The sequence below is a fragment of the Lissotriton vulgaris genome, chromosome 3_1 (genome assembly GCF_964263255.1).
Source record: "Lissotriton vulgaris chromosome 3_1, aLisVul1.2, whole genome shotgun sequence".
Lineage (NCBI taxonomy): Eukaryota > Metazoa > Chordata > Amphibia > Caudata > Salamandridae > Lissotriton > Lissotriton vulgaris.
In genome coordinates this window covers 980,542,845-980,561,922 of record NC_141689.1, presented here as the reverse complement: position 1 = coordinate 980,561,922, position 19,078 = coordinate 980,542,845, and the positions used below count along the sequence as shown (strand labels likewise).

The window sequence follows — 19,078 nt, the reverse complement described above, 5'->3', positions numbered from 1 at the left end:
CCAGGGCGGACGAACTCAGCCGTCGGTGCTCGATGGATCACGAATGGCGTCTGAACTCGGAGGTGGCGCAAGGCCTCTTTCTGCGATGGGGAGAGCCTTGGTTAGATCTATTCGCCACCGAAGAGAACGCGCAATGTCATTGGTTCTGCGCGTTGGAATTTCCAAGGCGGCACTCGCTCGGAGACGCTTTTCGTCGTGAGTGGAGCTGCGGTCTGTTGTACGCCTTTCCGCCTATACCTCTTCTGCCCAGAGTGCTGAAGAAGATCAAGCGCGACCGGGCCCAAGTCATCCTTGTGGCTCCGGACTGGGCACGAAGGTACTGGTATCCCGAGCTACTCAGTATGTCAGTCGATCCCCCGGTTCGTCTGCCTCTTCAGGAGGACCTTCTGTCGCAGCAGCAGGGGACGGTCCTCCACCCGAACCTGTCCAGTCTCCACCTCCATGCATGGAGATCGAGCGGCGACAGTTGACGCCATTTGACTTGCCTCCTGAAGTTTGCAACATCATTCTGGCAGCTAGGCGTCCCTCCACAAAGACGGTATACGCCTGCAGGTGGAACAGATTTGTGGCATGGTGCACAGCAAAGGCTGTGGATCCTCTCAATGCCCCTCTCTCTGAGATTCTTCTCTTCCTTCTTTCTCTTGCCCAGCAGGGCTCTGCTCTGGGCACTATCAAGGGCTATCTTTCGGCTCTTTCAGCCTTTCTGAGGCTGCCTGACCAACCTTCTTTGTTCAAGTCCCCTATAGTAAACAGATTTCTGAAAGGCATCACTCATACCTTTCCTCCTGTTCCTTTCGTGATGCCTCAGTGGGACTTGAACCTGGTTCTAACATTTCTGATGTGCGCTCCCTTTGCGCCACTTCATAACTGTCCACTTCGCCTTCTTTCTTTGAAGACTGCCTTCCTGGTAGCCATCACCTCTGCCAGGAGAGTGAGTGAGCTCCAGGCCCTCTCTTGTAAGCCTCCTTTCCTTTCAGTCCATCCGGACAAGGTTGTTTTGAGGACTAGGCCCTCCTTCTTGCCTAAGGTGGTCACGCCTTCCACATGGGGCAGTCCATCACATTGCCCACCTTCTTTCCGCCTCCGCACCCCTCGAGAGAGGAGGAGAGGCTCCACCGTCTGGACCCAAAACGTGCGCTCTCGTTCTATCTGGATCGCACACGCCAGTTCCGGGTGATGATCAACTCTTTGTTGGGTACGCGGGCGCTAAGAAAGGGAAAGCGGTGCACAAGAGGACCATTTCTCGATGGATTATCATGTGCATCCAGGCGTGTTACTCCTTGGCTAAGAAGGAACCACCTGTTGGGCTGCGGGCTCATTCCACCCGAGCCACGGCCACTACAACTGCCTTGGGCCGAGGTGTGCCCTTGCAGGACATTTGCCAGACTGCAACGTGGGCTTTGTTGCACACGTTTGCGAGGCACTACTGTCTGGACAGTCAAGTCCGGAGGGATGGCTACTTCGGCCGTTCCGTTCTCCAGGACTTTCTGGTGTGATTATTGGTTCACAGACCCACCACCACGGGGATGGTATTGCTGGGGTATCTATTCTAAGGTAAGGAATCTATCACTAACGTGTCTCTTTCAGATGCACAAGTTACTACTTGTGTAACGATATATCTGTAAGAGACATTAGTTAGTGATAGATTCCTTACCGACCCACCCATCCTCCCCGTTCTGCGAACCGATATCTAGGGTTAAGGTCATCCCCTTTCAGGGCCCTAGTTTTTTGGCACCAGTGTCGGTTTTTGTCATGGCTCTGCGCTTCTGGCGCGGAAAAGCTGTGGCTAAGAACTGACGTCAGCACGCGGAGGCGGCGTCTAAGTACTCCGACGACGTCATCACGGCGCCCACGACGCCGACGACGGACGCGGAGCCGCAGACGACGCCTACCGACGCGCAAGGGTACTGCTACGCAAAACTTTCCGGATCCAGTCTGACGCCTGGGGATATTCTAAGGTAAGGAATCTATCACTAACTAATGTCTCTTACAGATATATCGTTACACAAGTAGTAACTTGTGCATTTATTCTACGTTTTTGAATCTATCACTAATGTGTTTCTTTCAGATGCACAAGTTACTACTTGTGTAACGATATATCAGTAAGAGACATTAGTTAGTGATAGATTCCTTACCGCCCCGCCCATCCTCCCCCTTCTGCGAACTGATTTCTAGGGTTAAGGTCTCCCTTTCAGGGCCTTAGTTTCATGGCGCCAGTGGTCAGTTTCTTGCATGGCTCTGCATTCCTGGCGTGGAATGTCGTGTACAGAACTGACATCAGCGGGCATGGGTGGTGCCTAAGTAGTCTCCGTGACGTCATCTTGGCGCCTACGATGCCAGCGTCTGACGTGGAGCAGCACAACGCCACCTTCCTTCTTGCTGGTGTACTGCTGACGAAAAACTTTCCGGATCCAGTCTGATGCCTGGGGATATTCTAAGCTAAGGAATCCATCACTAACTAATGTCTCTTATAGATATATCGTTACACAAGTAGTAACTTGTGCGTCTAGTATAAGCTGGAAAGCTTGAGACAATGGTGTGATGGTACCCAAACTCAGACATTGTTGCAAGGCCATATTAATGGCACATGTGGTATGCATATCTCTCTAACAGAATGTGAGTGCCATGTCCCTCATCAAAATGATCATGTATATCTGAAAGAGACACGTTAGTGATAGATTCCTTACCTTAGAATATCCCCAGGCGTCAGACTGGATGCGGAAAGTTTTGCGTAGCAGTACCCTTGCTCGTCGGTAGGGGTCGTCTGCGGCTCCGCGTCCGTCGTAGGCGTCGTGGGCGCCGTGATGACGTCGTCGGAGTACTTAGACGCCGCCTCCGCGTGCTGACGTCAGTTCTTCTTTTTTCCGCGCCAGCCAGCGCAGATCTGGAAAAAGCAGTTCCCTAGTCATTTTTTGACTAACTTTTTGGATCTTTTGATCTATTTCAAAGTCTTTACGACTCCGACTGTGCCGTTAGGGATGCCCGGCTTCAAGCACTGCGACGAGTGCGAACGCCTCATGTCGATTACGGATCCGCACCGCCTGTGCCTGACGTGTTTGGGTGTCGACCATGACGACGAGGCCTGCTCCGACTGTCGGGCCCTCTCGAGGAAGGCCAGGTGGGAGCGGTCCCGCAGGCGACTTGAGATCCGCCAGTCGGCCCCACGCCGTGTGAGGTCCCGGTCCCGGTCCCACGGGAGGTCGAGGGACAGGTCGCGGGGGCGGAGCCGTCACAGCTCCGGGAGTCGGCGCCACTCCTCCGGGTCCAAGTCGTCAGGTAAGAAGCATAAGAAGTCGAAGAGACATCATCGCTCTTCCGACTCCCCCCGACGCTCGCGCGATGCGGCCGGGGGTTCGGGTGACACCGCCCACGCGGCTCCTCAGGAGTCGCGGGCGCCGCGTTCGGCTCCATACCCCCCGGTCCCTGGGCTGAACGCGACGCCGGAGGAGATAGAGCGCTTCCTCATGGCCATGAGGTCCCTTTCTTCTCCGACGGGTTCCGCGGCGCCTTCGGGCCCAGCGAACCCGTCTGGGGGCCCTAGTGGGTCGGGGGCTGCGACCCCGACGCCGTCGGGTGCTTCGGCCTCGACGCCGCCGGCGTCTTCGGCGCCAGCGCCGCAGGGCTCCACGATCCCGACGCCGCCGCTGCCCTCGGGCTCGGCGCCGCAGGGTTCAGCGGTCCCGGCGTCGTCGGTGCCTTCGGGCCCGACGCCGCAGGGTGCCGTTCGGCCCTCGTCGGGCGCTGGACCGTCCCCGGTGGACCTTACGACCCCCCCGGGGTCGGTCCGTGTGGTGTCCCCTCCGGCGTCGGCCTCGGCCGACGCCGTCCCCAATGCCTCCTCTCTATGGGTTCCGGCTTCGGGACGGGGCCAGTCGGGGATTTCCATCCCTATGATCCATCCTCATTCACTTACGACCCTGAGTCTCAGGAGATGGGGGAAGAGGAGGATTGGGAGGGGTCTGAGGACCCTCTGACAAGGGAATGTCAGTCTAGCATGGACTGGACAGGAGACCTTGGGGAGGCCAGTGGCCTGGACACCTCTCCAGACCCTGGATTCGTCTCTCCTCCTTCCGTGGCTTCGGAGGAGGGCGCGACATATAGTGTGGTGTTGATGAGGGCTGCTAAGGCGTTGGGCCTTGAGCTCCCCGTCGCGGCCGTGAGGACTAACCTCCTCACTGAGGTCCTTAAGCCGCAGTCATGCTCCATGGAGCCTATGCTGCCGTTTAATGAGGCCTTGTCGGACGTTCTTTTGGGCACTAGGTCCAGGCCCGCTACAGGTTCGCCTGTAGATAGGAACGTGGCCAGACGCCACCGCCCAGCTCCGGGCGACCCTTGTTTCCTGTCCACCCACCCCACCCCCGAGAGTCTGGTTATCCAGGCCTCAAACTCCCAGACCGCCTTCCCGTCGGCTCCCCCTGACCGGGAATCCAAGAGGTACGAGGCCTATGGCAAAAAGGTGTTCTCGTCCCTCAGCTTGGGACTGCGGTCTTCCAACACTGCATGCCTCTTGGGCCGTTACACCCATTCTATATGGGAAACGGTGGCGGAATTGCTGCCAGAGTGTCCGTTGGAGGTACGGGCCAAACTCGGACAAACCCTAGTGGAGGGCCGGGACGCAGCGAAGTATTCGATCAGGTGCGGACTGGATACAACTGACTCGCTGGGCAGAGCGATGGCTGCGACGGTGGCGATTCGACGCCACGCCTGGCTCAGATCCGCCAACTTCTTGGCTGATGTCCAGAATACCCTCATGGACATGCCGTTCGATGGCCGTCGCCTCTTTGGCGACAAGGCAGACCACGCGCTTGAGCGCTTTAAGGACTCCAGGGCTACGGCCAAGTCCTTGGGCCTCTCGGCCCCGCGCCGGCAAGTGGGTGCCTTTCGCCCCTTTCGTGGCCAAGGAAGGGGCGTCCCCACGCGTGCCGCCAGCCACTCGCCGCAAACTGTCGTCCAGCGCGGCGGCGGCCGTGGAAACCGCCGTGGAGGCGGTCGGGGAGGCTAGCGGAGCCAGTCCACACCTGCCCCCGCAGCATCCGCCTCTAAACCCTCCTAGTCCGTGCTTTTCTGCCCATGTGACGCCAGTGGGGGGCAGGGTTCGCCATCACCACTCTCACTGGCGCACAGTCACTTCGGACAGGTGGGTGCTGCAGATCGTCCGAAGGGGCTACTCCCTCCCCTTCGAGATGACCCCTCAAGCCATGCCACCGCAACACCACCACGTATCGGGGGATCATTTGCGGCTCCTGCAGGAGGAAGTTTCGGCCCTCTTGGCCAAGGGGGCCATCGAACGCGTTCCTGGGCCAGAAGTAGGTCGTGGTTGCTACTCCCACTACTTCCTGGTACCCAAGAAGGGCAAAGGGGGCCTACGCCCTATCTTGGATCTGAGGAACGTCAACGGCTTCCTCCGGAAGGAGAAGTTCAAAATGCTGACACTGGCTCAGGTCTTGGCTGCCCTAGACCCAGGAGACTGGATGGTAGCGTTGGACTTGCAGGATGCGTATTTCCACATCCCCGTCCTGCCGGCCCACCGGCGTTACCTGCGGTTCACGGTAGGCCTCGAGCACTTTCAGTTTACCGTGCTCCCCTTCGGCCTTACCAGCGCCCCACGGGTGTTCACGAAGGTGATGGCGGTGGTCGCAGCTCACCTGCGCAGGTTAGGGGTTTCAGTCTTCCCCTACCTAGACGACTGGTTGTTGAAGGCGGGCTCGCCCCAGGCAGTCGTCAACCACCTCCAGACTACGGCGGATCTCCTGCACCGGCTGGGATTTTCCATCAATGTGCCGAAGTCACGCCTGTGCCCCTCTCAGAAGCTCCTTTTCATCGGAGCAGTTCTCGACTCGGCGCAGTTTCGGGTTTATCCGCCCGAACAGCGGGTTCGGGATATACAGGCCCTGATTCCGATCTTCGGGCCGTTATCCCGAGTTTCGGTCAGGTTGACGCTGCGGCTTCTGGGGCTGATGGCCTCCTGCATCCTTCTGGTGCATCACCTACGGTGGCGGATGCGGGCTCTGCAGTGGGACCTGAAGTTTCAGTGGGCCCAGCACCGGGGCAACCTGTCCGACCATGTCCTGATCTCGGAGGGCACTGCGAGACAGCTGCAGTGGTGGCTCACGGACCGCGATTGGGTCAACGGCAGATCCCTCTCCCTTCCCCAACCGGAGCACGGAGTTGTGACGGACGCGTCCCTCCAGGGCTGGGGTGGCCACTTGGGAGAGGCGGAGATCAGAGGACTCTGGTCTCCGGCGGAGTCCCGGCTCCATATCAATCTGTTGGAGCTGCCGGCGATTCGTCTGGCACTGAAAGCATTCCTCCCGTCTGTCCGAGGTAGTGCAGTGCAGGTGTTCACGGACAACACCACCGCCATGTGGTACTGCAACAAACAGGGCGGTGTGGGGTCGTGGACCCTATGCCAGGAGGCTCTGCTCCTCTGGCAATGGCTGGAACATCAGGGCGTGACTCTGGTGGCTCAACACCTGGCAGGTTCTCTGAACGCCAGGGCGGACAAACTCAGCCGTCGGTGCTCGATGGATCACGAATGGCGTCTGAACTCGGACGTGGCGCAAGACCTCTTTCTGCGTTGGGGAGAGCCTTGGTTAGATCTATTCGCCACCGAAGAGAACGCGCAATGTCATCAGTTCTGCGTGTTGGAATTTCCAAGGCGGCACTCGCTCGGAGACGCTTTTCGTCGCGAGTGGAGCTGCGGTCTGTTGTACGCCTTTCCGCCTATACCTCTTCTGTCCAGAGTGCTGAAGAAGATCAAGCGCGACCGGGCACAAGTCATCCTTGTGGCTCCGGACTGGGCACGAAGGTACTGGTATCCCGAGCTACTCAGTATGTCAGTCGATCCCCCGGTTCGTCTGCCTCTTCAGGAGGACCTTCTGTCGCAGCAGCAGGGGACGGTCCTCCACCCGAACCTGTCCAGTCTCCACCTCCATGCATGGAGATTGAGCGGCGACAGTTGAGGCCATTTGACTTGCCTCCTGAAGTTTGCAACATCATTCTGGCAGCCAGGCGTCCCTCCACAAAAACGGTATACGCCTGCAGGTGGAACAGATTTGTGGCATGGTGCACAGCAAAGGCTGTGGATCCTCTCAATGCCCCTCTCTCTGAGATTCTTCTCTTCCTTCTTTCTCTTGCCCAGCAGGGCTCTGCTCTGGGCACTATCAAGGGCTATCTTTCGGCTCTTTCAGCCTTTCTGAGGCTGCCTGACCAACCTTCTTTGTCCAAGTCCCCTATAGTAAACAGATTTCTGAAAGGCATCACTCATACCTTTCCTCCTGTTCCTTTCGTGATGCCTCAGTGGGACTTGAACCTGGTTCTAACATTTCTGATGTGCGCTCCCTTTGAGCCACTTCATAACTGTCCACTTCGCCTTCTTTCTTTGAAGACTGCCTTCCTGGTAGCCATCACCTCTGCCAGGAGAGTGAGTGAGCTCCAGGCCCTCTCTTGTAAGCCTCCTTTCCTTTCAGTCCATCCGGACAAGGTTGTTTTGAGGACTAGGCCCTCCTTCTTGCCTAAGGTGGTCACGGCCTTCCACATTGGGCAGTCCATCACATTGCCCACCTTCTTTCCGCCTCCGCACCCCTCGAGAGAGGAGGAGAGGCTCCACCGTCTGGACCCAAAACGTGCGCTCTCGTTCTATCTGGATCGCACACGCCAGTTCCGGGTGGATGATCAACTCTTTGTTGGGTACGCGGGCGCTAAGAAAGGGAAAGCGGTGCACAAGAGGACCATCTCTCGATGGATTATCATGTGCATCCAGGCGTGTTACTCCTTGGCTAAGAAGGAACCCCCTGTTGGGCTGAGGGCTCATTCCACTCGAGCCACGGCCACTACAACTGCCTTGGGCCGAGGTGTGCCCTTGCAGGACATTTGCCAGGCAGCTACGTGGGCCTCGTTGCACACGTTTGCTAGGCACTACTACCTGGACAGTCAAGTCCGGAGGGACGGCTACTTTGGCCGCTCCGTTCTCCAGGACTTTCTGGTGTAAATATTGGTTCGCAGACCCACCACCACGGGGATGGTATTGCTGGGGTATCTATTCTAAGGTAAGGAATCTATCACTAACGTGTCTCTTTCAGATGCACAAGTTACTACTTGTGTAACGATATATCTGTAAGAGACATTAGTTAGTGATAGATTCCTTACCGACCCACCCATCCTCCCCGTTCTGCGAACCGATATCTAGGGTTAAGGTCATCCCCTTTCAGGGCCCTAGTTTCTTGGCACCAGTGTCGGTTTTTGTCATGGCTCTGCGCTTCTGGCGCGGAAAAGCTGTGGCTAAGAACTGACGTCAGCACGCGGAGGCGGCGTCTAAGTACTCCGACGACGTCATCACGGCGCCCACGACGCCTACGACGGACGCGGAGCCGCAGACGACGCCTACCGACGCGCAAGGGTACTGCTACGCAAAACTTTCCGGATCCAGTCTGACGCCTGGGGATATTCTAAGGTAAGGAATCTATCACTAACTAATGTCTCTTACAGATATATCGTTACACAAGTAGTAACTTGTGCGTTTATGACATGCAAGATGGACAGATAAATGAAATGCACAGAAAATATACTGAATTCTTCCATCGTATAGTTTGGTGTCCAAGTTTACCATCATCCGAATTATTACTTTGTTCCAGTACTGACACACAACCAGTGTGCGCTGATGATTATAGCAGAGTAAGCAGGTCCACATCCGGATGTATGATATTGACAATAAGTTGCTGCATGTTAACTTGAGGAGTTCTCTCCTCCCTACAGTGTGACCCATCCAATTGCTCCATTGATCATTTGAACTGCCCTTCCAGCTCAGATAACTTTGCTGTCTTCCACTTCCAACCCTGCTCTGTTATATCCATGCTAGAACTGATGAAGTGCCTTAATCTTCTTGTTACCTTAGGGAATATGGACAGACTAGCGACCTACCCTGCTGGCATATCTCTCAATAGGAGGGGCTTTTATTCCCAGTAATCGCAGGATTTATCTTTATGTTCCAGACTCCACTACAGAGAACTGGTGGTAAAGCATTTTTTTCACTCAGAGACCAGAGTCCTAGATGAGGCACACACTCAGACATTGACCTTTCCTTGACTGTCTCTGGACCAGAGCGAAAGGCCAATTGCATTCACTGTAAGATAAGCAGTATTATTGGGAATCCCAATGCTTAGGTTGCCCAGTCCCTTAAATGCATCTCTAGTACGGTTTTAGACCCTAATGCGCTAGAGGCCACTATTTACAGCAATCTCATATTCTAATGGGCAAGCCTTCTACCCTGTATCAACTTCTCATGCAGATTGACAACATGCTTCCTGCAGCAGTGTCAGAACCCTGTGGACTTTTCTGCCTCCCACCACCATAACATTGACGCTCTGAGCTTTTAATCCCCTCCCCAGCTTCCAAAGAGACCATCAAAATAAAAAGTAGAGAGCAAATGTAGGCAGTACAATGGCTATTCGAGGCAAATCCCAGTTCTCCTTTTCTTAAACGAAATGGTAGTATGGGGTCTGATCATCAGCGTTAACTTTTGCTTGTTTTCTCACAGATGTCTTGTGAGTTGATTTAGCAGATTTTGTGCAGTCCGACAAAGTGGCATGCTTACCTGTACAGATCAAACAGACAGAATATGGCAAAGAACCTAAATACAACCAGCAATCTTTCTTCAAAGTAAATCCATTAACAATTGTGTTACTTTTGTCTATCTCAGATTATTTTCCATTCATTATTCAGTTTTGTCCTTCCTTTGAAGGGAGCTTGGAACTGTATATGCATAAATTCATGAAATGTGTGCTAGCAAACTCTGATGTTTTCGGACTAACAATATTCTTTAAAGTAAATTATGGCACAAGGAATGCAGTATTTTAAAATATAGCACTGCTGTTTTTTATGCTCAGATATGTGCCGTTGTGTTGGTTATATATTTTAAAGTTGAATAAAATACTCATAATAAAAGAATGTTATGGCATTTTAAAAAAGCTTGAGAATATCAAACTTTTTTTTGTTTTTAGGTTTATTGTATGTTATTGAAACACAAAAAGTTCTGGATTTGAATATTAATCTCATGGCATCCTATGTTATCGTCCCCCAAAATGGCTTTTATGATTCTACAACAAATATGCTTATTCTGGATCTTGGTAATCTAAAGGTAAATATCTATTGCAGCGAGTGACTGTTTTATGGATAGTATGATTTGAGCGAGCCAGACTATAGATGTGTTTAACATGTCTCCTGTTGGCAACTGCTAGTACCTGACAAAGCTGTCGTCTTCACAAATTATGACGATCAACCTGAAGATTCAATCTTAAGAATTGTTTTGTGCTAATACTGCCCTAGGCAAGTGAGATAAAAAGGTATTCCAATCTGTTTTTAGTTGCATAGTTGACATGTACAAATAGGATTCATATTTTTCAGTTGCTCTTTTTACTTTGAGCAACACGTCTTTTTTTGTTAGTTTTTAACCTTGCACCATATTGTTAATGCTGTGTAGTTGACTGTTGACTGTGTAACTTATACAAAATTAAAAAATATAGGGTGAGCTCTCTGACCTCGAGGATGAGATTGAAACTGAAGAATATCAGATGCCGAAGCCAAAGTATAATTTCTCAGTTTTAGTTAACTTGACATTTTTCAACAATCTCCCGACAATGAAATAATTACATTTCAGACCAACTAAATGCAGGCATAACTGAAGGTATGTTTGACACTGACTAATCCTATGAAAAGAGAGCTATACATTCCGTACTTTATCACCTGTCATATCTCAGTCGTGGTAGCTTAATTAATTTCAATAATATTGTGTTTGTAACAAATGCGGTTGTAGATACAGGAGCTCTGCATACACCTTGCATGTTCACTTGTTTTTCGAAGTCTTTCGAGTCACAAGGCATAGTGACTCCTCCCTTAGTTGGCTACGAACATGGCCACCGGCTTCATTATTTTATTTGTTTTTTTCGGCCTTCATGTTGGATGTGTACCGATCAGACTCTGTGTTCAGTGCCTAATAGCGCTTACCGCCGGGACCGCTCAACTGCTGTTGTGATGGAACGAACCTAATGGATCCTCCATCTCGCTTCATTGTTGTTCAACAAGCTTCGACAAACTGACTCAACTTGGTGCCTCTCCACCAGGGCCCTCTTGTGGCCTACCGCCCCTCATCTCTAGTACCACCCCAATGAGAATGGCAGGTCAAGGATGGAAAGGATGTCCTTCCAATACTGTCTCCAGTGCCATGCCATGTTCCCCTGGCTGACCACCATTGAGTCTACAATCTATACCTCGTCCCCAAACACGATGAATCCATATGCCAGGCCTGCCTCACCTTCAGGTCAACAAAGAGCCTTTGATACCGAAGGAGTTGGTGATGAGCCCATCAGAGAATGCTGAGAAGAGCTGACAACTGCACTCCAACATTTTCGGGGAACACTATGTTGAGGAAGAAGCTGGCCCTTCTGAGGCCGAGCTAGTGCAGCCCAGTTTGGAGAAAAGCTCGGCCTCGGAGCCTGAGGGAGAATAGTATCCAGAACCGAGGTTCAACAACCCCTAAGACTCCGACCATGAGTATGATCACTACCTACTCCCAACCCACGGTCGCTCAGCGACCCCTTGGACAGGCAGGTCACTGTCAAGCCTGGAGTCGGGCATCGATCTGAGTGATTAAACAGCAGCCTGCTGGTTCAGCACTGCTCTCAGGCCATAGTCTGTGCCGAAAGAAGCCTATAGAGCATACACTCAGAGGCCCTGCATATACTGTGGCCTTACTTGGAGCAGGCAGGCCCATCAACTCGGGTGCCGAAGGGGGTGACAAATTTGACACCGGCACTGCATTCTACCCCAGCACTGAAACCAAGAGGGGCATCAAAACCAATATTTGTACCAAAGGCCTCCATGTTCAAGACACAATCGATATTGTGGACCCACTCTGTGCTGAAAGATCCATTGATGGCTGGCTCTGATAACTCAGAGCAACCTATTCTCGAACAGTTTCAAGAGGAATTGGATGCTTGCCTAAAACGGCTCTTCATCCACCCGCAACCTGGCAAAATCTCCACTAAGCTGCACCCTAAGCCACAAGAAACTCTCCCAAAAAAGAGGAAGTTGTCTTTTGAGGAGAAAGTTCCCTTGGAACCTTCACCTCCTCCGAAGCATAGGAGATGTACGTATAGGGGCACTAGCTCTCTCCCTGCTCAATTTCCCTCTTCTTCTTGCACTTCCCTCACCACCACCTCCCCCACTATCACTACCATAGTTTCACCTGCCTCCATCTTCACCGAAGTGGTCACCACACTCTTCCTATGGGGAGGACAGCCCAGTGTACCCAGCAGAGCAATAAGACGCCCTCTATGATCCAGAAACTAGAGAAGACCTGTGGGATGACAACAATGTTGATTCCTCAGATTAACATTACCTGATCTCTATCCGGTGAAACTATCCCCTCCTGACGATACTGCATAATTCCTCAAGGTTACACATTGGGTGGCTACTTTTCATAAAGTAGATATGCACGTCGTCCAGGAAGGCAATGACTTCCTGCTTGAAGCACTTTCAAAGACACAGTCCACACTCAAGTTCCTTCTGATGCTGAAAGGAATACTTAACACTGTGCCCGAGACTTTCAAAGAGCCAGTCAAGGCTCAGTTCATCAAACCTAACCTCAACAAAAAGTACAGACCCTCACCCAATGACCTCTCCCTGTCATACCTCCGTACTCTCTTGTGGTCCACAGAGCATATGGATACAGGAGATAATCCACCTTCTAATAAGGAGAGTAAGAAGATTGACATTGCGGTCAAAAAGGTGGCAGTACAATTAGCTACACACTTGAGAAATGCCAGCTCGGTTTGCCTGCTCTCCTTATACGACATTGCGCATTGGGATGAGATGGAGGATCTATTTCAGCTCCTCCCTCAGCAGTATAGGCAGCATGTGCAAGAGCTGGTCATAGAGGGCAGCGTCATCTTGATTGCCACCATCCGCTGCGCTCTAGATGCAGCTGATACTGCTGCCAGGGGTTGTAATACCTGCATGGTGGTCAGCAGCACATCTGGCTCTGTGTCTCATGCTTTAAACTGAAAGTATAACAGCATCTGCTGAATCTGACTTTTGATGGTGAACACTTCTTTGGACCACAGGCAGACCAGATGCTTGAAAAACTCAAGAAGGACACAGACAAGGCAAAGGGTATTGTTTACACATCTGCTCCTAGGGTCCTTTCACAGCTAACAGTACTGGGAATACCTCAAACAATTAACAGTAGACATAGGGATAATCAAGAGGGTGTTACAGAAGCAACAACAGCAGGGACAAAGGCAGATCAGCTAAGGAAGTCGCCTCCTCCAAGCAGTGCTTCCCTTCTATTCCCTCCGTTCACTCCACACCTGTCGAGGAAAGACAACAGGGGTCTCCCTGGCGCTGGAAAGAGATAACCTCTGACCAATGGGTTCTTTCCATCATGCAGCACTGTTACTGCCTGGAGCTAACTGCAACCCCCACCAAACATGCCATCCTGCAAACACACTATCCTCACAGAACACCCGGACCTTCTTCAAAAAGAGGTCCAGGCACTGATCCTCAAAGGGGCAATAGAACATGCGCCATTTCAGCATCGTGGTAAGGGGTGTACTCCCTGTATGTTCTAGTACCCTAAAAGGATGGTTCGCTAAAGCCAGTACTTTACCTTGGGCCCATTAACATGTGCATCCACTCAGAATATTTCCACATGGTTACAGAGTGTCATCCCTCTGCTGCAACAAGGCATCTTCATGACTTGACTCGATTTGAAGGACACCTACGTCCACGTACCCAATCATCCTGCTCATTGCCACTACTTTTTCTTCGAGGCAAGTGGTCAATGTTATCAATTCAAAGAGGCTCCCATTCAGGGTTACCACTGCCAGAGTATTCAGAAAATGCCATGTTGTAGTAGCCGCCCATCTCAGATGGCGCAGTATTGATATCTTCCCCATCCCAGTTGAAATGGTTGATCAAGAGTGCGAGCAAGCAGCAGTTTTCTCACAACCAGCTCACTAAGTCCTTCCTCCACAGTTTGGGCTTTTACTTAAATACTGTTAAGTTCCACCTTCATCCCTTTCAGATGTAGCCCTTTCTGGGAGCCGCACTCAATTCAATTACGGGCAATACTTACGCCAGTCAGGCATGGGTGCAAGCCTTCCAGCAGTCACTGCCTCTTGTTCAGCCAGACCATCAACTGATGGTCAGAACAGTAAGGCTCTTTCTTTGAATAATGGCCTCATGCATGTGATAGTTCCCAATGCCAGGCTCCACATGTGTCTGCTTTAACAGTGCCTATCAGCAGAATGGTCACAGGAAGACGGTCACTGGTAGGGTATAGTTTTGTTGCAGGCAAACACCCATCGTTCTTTACATTGGTGGAACAGCAACAATCAGTTGCAGGGCCAGCCCTTCATAGACCTAGCTCTCAAGATGGGGAGCACACTATCAGCAATTGACTGTCACATCAATTACCTTGAACTACTAGCCATTCAGCTGGCTGTCACGGTATTCTTTCACAAGGTTTAGCACAAAGTAGTCTTGATCAAAACAGACAACATTACTGCAATGTATTATCTTTAACCCATGGCTGTACACACTCACTGTAGCTGCCCACACTAGTGCAAGGCAATTGGCAGTGGGCACTTCACCACATTATTCACCTCCTTGCAGAGTAACGTCCGGGTGTGGAATTTTATCAACCTGATTAGCAGGATACAGCAAGCCCACAAGGGGTAACTACCACAAATCCTACTTCCGTACTTCAAATGTTGGGAGTTTCCAGAGGTCGACTTCTTTGCCACTGTCCAAAACTCAAAATGCCCAAACTTCACCTCCAGAACTCCACACCCACAGTCCAAGGGCACTTGTATTAAGCCGTCTGGACTACTGTAACGGTCTGCTGATCTCTGCCAATGAGGCCTCGCTCAGCAGCCTGCAGGTAGTCCAGAACACGGCGGCACGACTGGTCCTCAATTCTCCCCCTAGGACTGCTACCCACCCTCTCCTCTTGCAACTTTCTAGGCTTCCTATCCGCCAACGGGTAAGATTTAAAATTTGCTGCATTGTCCATGAGGTGTTGTTTAATCTAGGTCCCATCTACCTCTCGGAGGAATTACACCGTACCTACCGTCCAGATCCCTTTGCTCGGTCTCCAAACATCTTCTTGTGGTCCCTCGAGTAAAGAAGGCTAGATTAGGAGGAAAGGCTCTCTCGCATCTTGGTCCCCGCTATTGGAACAAACTCCCCATACCCCTGAGACAATGCACTAGTCTTTTGCAATTCAGGAAGCTTCTCAAGACTACTCTTTTCTGTCCCTGATCAAGCTGTAGCTGCAACATATTCTCGCGGTCCGTCCCAAGCGCAGAAATACCCCTTCGAGGCTCGATTTAGGCTCTTTACAAGTAAATAAATAAAACAAATAAATAAAGGGCAACGCTCCATGGATGATTTGGTCAGGTATCTTTGCCTACGCTTTTCCTCCTCTCCCACTCATTCCCTAAAAATTTGGGAAGGATCAGCAAACGTCTCTCACTATCATCATTGTGGCCCAATTGAGGGCCAGATGACTCTGGTTTTTGACCCTTCTAGAAATGTCAGTGGCTCTCCATGAGAAGCTCCCCAGCAGGCCGGACTTCCTCATGCAGAACAAAGTCACAATCAGACACCACCAATCTAGTGATCTGGCTCTTGAGTTCTTAAGAATTCAGCTATCTCCACCTAACTCAAGAGAGCATGTCTATCATCAAGGAAGCACACAGGTTATGTTGCCGAATGGAAAAGGTTTATGCACTACTGCATTCATAAGGACATAGACCCTCTTAAGCCTGCAGTTCAGAGTAACGTCCGCTTGCTTCTTCATTTACTGAAAAATGGTCTCAATTACACTTCCATACACCGTCACTTCATTTCTATTGTGGCCTACATGCAGAACAGGGATCACTCATCTTTATTTAAATCCTTGCTGTCAAAGCTTTCATGGAAGGACTCAAAAGGGTTATTCTACCCTGGATGCTTTCGGCCCCTGTCTGGAACCTTAACATTGTCCTTACCAGACTCATGGCTCCCCCTTTCGAACCCCTATATTTGTGCCCTTTGCAGTTCCTTTCCTGGAAAGTTGCTTTCCTTGTCACTATCACATCTGTAAGACCAATAAGCGAATTGCAGGTACTCATTCTGGAGGAACCTTTCTTTCAAGTTCATAGTGACAGAATTGTCCTCAGAACCAATCCGAAGTTCCTTCTCAAGAAGGTATTATCCTTCCTTCTCAGCCAGGCAATTGAGCTCCCGATCGTTTTCCATCAATCAGTTTCTGTTGCAGAGAACCCCCTGACAACTTCACTGCAATAAAAATATATATTTTTTTCCATGCATAACAGTAACAGGAGTAAAGATTATGTATAATGATTTGTGTGACCTTCCTGACATTTCTCGTCCTGATTCAATGCAAACAGTTCACTCCCACAATCCCTCATGTCACACCCGTAGGTCTGCATTGCCTTGTTTCCTGATGTGTGTGGCATTGAGGATAGGGAGGATGTATCTCATCTGACCTGTATATTTAGTTAATCTAGTGTCCTCTGATCTATTTTGGTTGGCTCTGCTTTAGCCCTTCACATCTTTGATGTCAAGTGCAACCTCATGTATTACATTGGTAGGGCAAAACCTTTTCCCAAAACTCTGCATCTTTTTATTGCTTTTTCTAAACCTCACAAGTCCCTTTCTCACTGCTCCATCAGGATTCAAGCAAGCCGGGCCGAAGAAGGCTGAAATGCCAGAAACCGGTCCCCGGTAGCTTGTCTCCTTTCTGGTGAAGAATTGGCTTGGTAGTTTAGTCTGCCCTGTTCCCATGATGCACTGGGCCAGGGACAGACTGATTTGCATATAGCCAGGTTCTGAGCTGGGATGGGGCAGTGAGATAAATAACGGTGATGGATCAAGCCCTGATCTTTGGACTGGGTAAGAGTGGTCTGTTTAACTCAGACACTCTGTTCATCACCACCCCCTTTTTGTAAATCGTTTTTGGCCACTATAGGTGTGGCAGGGTATACTCAGACATGAGTCCCTTTCTCACTGCTCCATCAGGATTCAAGCAAGCCGGGCCGAAGAAGGCTGAAATGCCAGAAACCGGTCCCCGGTAGCTTGTCTCCTTTCTGGTGAAGAATTGGCTTGGTAGTTTAGTCTGCCCTGTTCCCATGATGCACTGGGCCAGGGACAGACTGATTTGCATATAGCCAGGTTCTGAGCTGGGATGGGGCAGTGAGATAAATAACGGTGATGGATCAAGCCCTGATCTTTGGACTGGGTAAGAGTGGTCTGTTTAACTCAGACACTCTGTTCATCACCACCCCCTTTTTGTAAATCGTTTTTGGCCACTATAGGTGTGGCAGGGTATACTCAGACATGAGTCCCTTTCTCACTGCTCCATCAGGATTCAAGCAAGCCGGGCCGAAGAAGGCTGAAATGCCAGAAACCGGTCCCCGGTAGCTTGTCTCCTTTCTGGTGAAGAATTGGCTTGGTAGTTTAGTCTGCCCTGTTCCCATGATGCACTGGGCCAGGGACAGACTGATTTGCATATAGCCAGGTTCTGAGCTGGGATGGGGCAGTGAGATAAATAACGGTGATGGATCAAGCCCTGATCTTTGGACTGGGTAAGAGTGGTCTGTTTAACTCAGACACTCTGTTCATCACCACCCCCTTTTTGTAAATCGTTTTTGGCCACTATAGGTGTGGCAGGGTATACTCAGACATGAGTCCCTTTCTCACTGCTCCATCAGGATTCAAGCAAGCCGGGCCGAAGAAGGCTGAAATGCCAGAAACCGGTCCCCGGTAGCTTGTCTCCTTTCTGGTGAAGAATTGGCTTGGTAGTTTAGTCTGCCCTGTTCCCATGATGCACTGGGCCAGGGACAGACTGATTTGCATATATCCAGGTTCTGAGCTGGGATGGGGCAGTGAGATAAATAACGGTGATGGATCAAGCCCTGATCTTTGGACTGGGTAAGAGTGGTCTGTTTAACTCAGACACTCTGTTCATCACCACCCCCTTTTTGTAAATCGTTTTTGGCCACTATAGGTGTGGCAGGGTATACTCAGACATGAGTCCCTTTCTCACTGCTCCATCAGGATTCAAGCAAGCCGGGCCGAAGAAGGCTGAAATGCCAGAAACCGGTCCCCGGTAGCTTGTCTCCTTTCTGGTGAAGAATTGGCTTGGTAGTTTAGTCTGCCCTGTTCCCATGATGCACTGGGCCAGGGACAGACTGATTTGCATATAGCCAGGTTCTGAGCTGGGATGGGGCAGTGAGATAAATAACGGTGATGGATCAAGCCCTGATCTTTGGACTGGGTAAGAGTGGTCTGTTTAACTCAGACACTCTGTTCATCACCACCCCCTTTTTGTAAATCGTTTTTGGCCACTATAGGTGTGGCAGGGTATACTCAGACATGAGTCCCTTTCTCACTGCTCCATCAGGATTCAAGCAAGCCGGGCCGAAGAAGGCTGAAATGCCAGAAACCGGTCCCCGGTAGCTTGTCTCCTTTCTGGTGAAGAATTGGCTTGGTAGTTTAGTCTGCCCTGTTCCCATGATGCACTGGGCCAGGGACAGACTGATTTGCATATAGCCAGGTTCTGAGCTGGGATGGGGCAGTGAGATAAATAACGGTGATGGATCAAGCCCTGATCTTTGGACTGGGTAAGAGTGGTCTGTTTAACTCAGACACTCTGTTCATCACCACCCCCTTTTTGTAAGCTCTATCTATAAGCAGATGGATTGTCAAAGGAATCCGCAACTGATAAATTAAGGCTAAAAGAAATTTGCCTGCCCCGCCAGGCCTCATTCCACTCGAGGAGGAAGAAAAAAGCCACTGTGGGTTTCCTTAGAAATATTCCCATATCTGACATTTTGAAGGCAGCTACATGGTCCACTCCACACATTTTTATCAAGCCCTACTGTGTGGATGTCTTAGCACGCCAACTAGCGTGTTTCAGTCTTCAGCAATATCCACCAGCTAACCTCCACTTAGGGGGAAACTGCTTTACAACCTATGCTGAGCATGTGTATCTGAAAGAGACACGTTACTGATA

At 50.9% G+C, this 19,078-nt stretch overlaps 1 protein-coding gene across 4 annotated transcripts in view; it reads left to right on the top strand.

Annotated features, from left to right (window-relative positions):
- Positions 1–19,078, top strand: part of VPS13A (vacuolar protein sorting 13 homolog A) — a 2,146,181-nt gene that overhangs the window by 403,304 nt on the left and 1,723,799 nt on the right. For all 4 annotated transcript variants that reach the window (XM_086961343.1, XM_086961342.1, XM_086961345.1 and 1 more), the window contains exon 20: positions 9,999–10,135. In XM_086961343.1, coding sequence (XP_086817469.1) covers positions 9,999–10,135 — 137 coding nt within the window. The remainder of the gene's footprint in view (positions 1–9,998; positions 10,136–19,078) is intronic.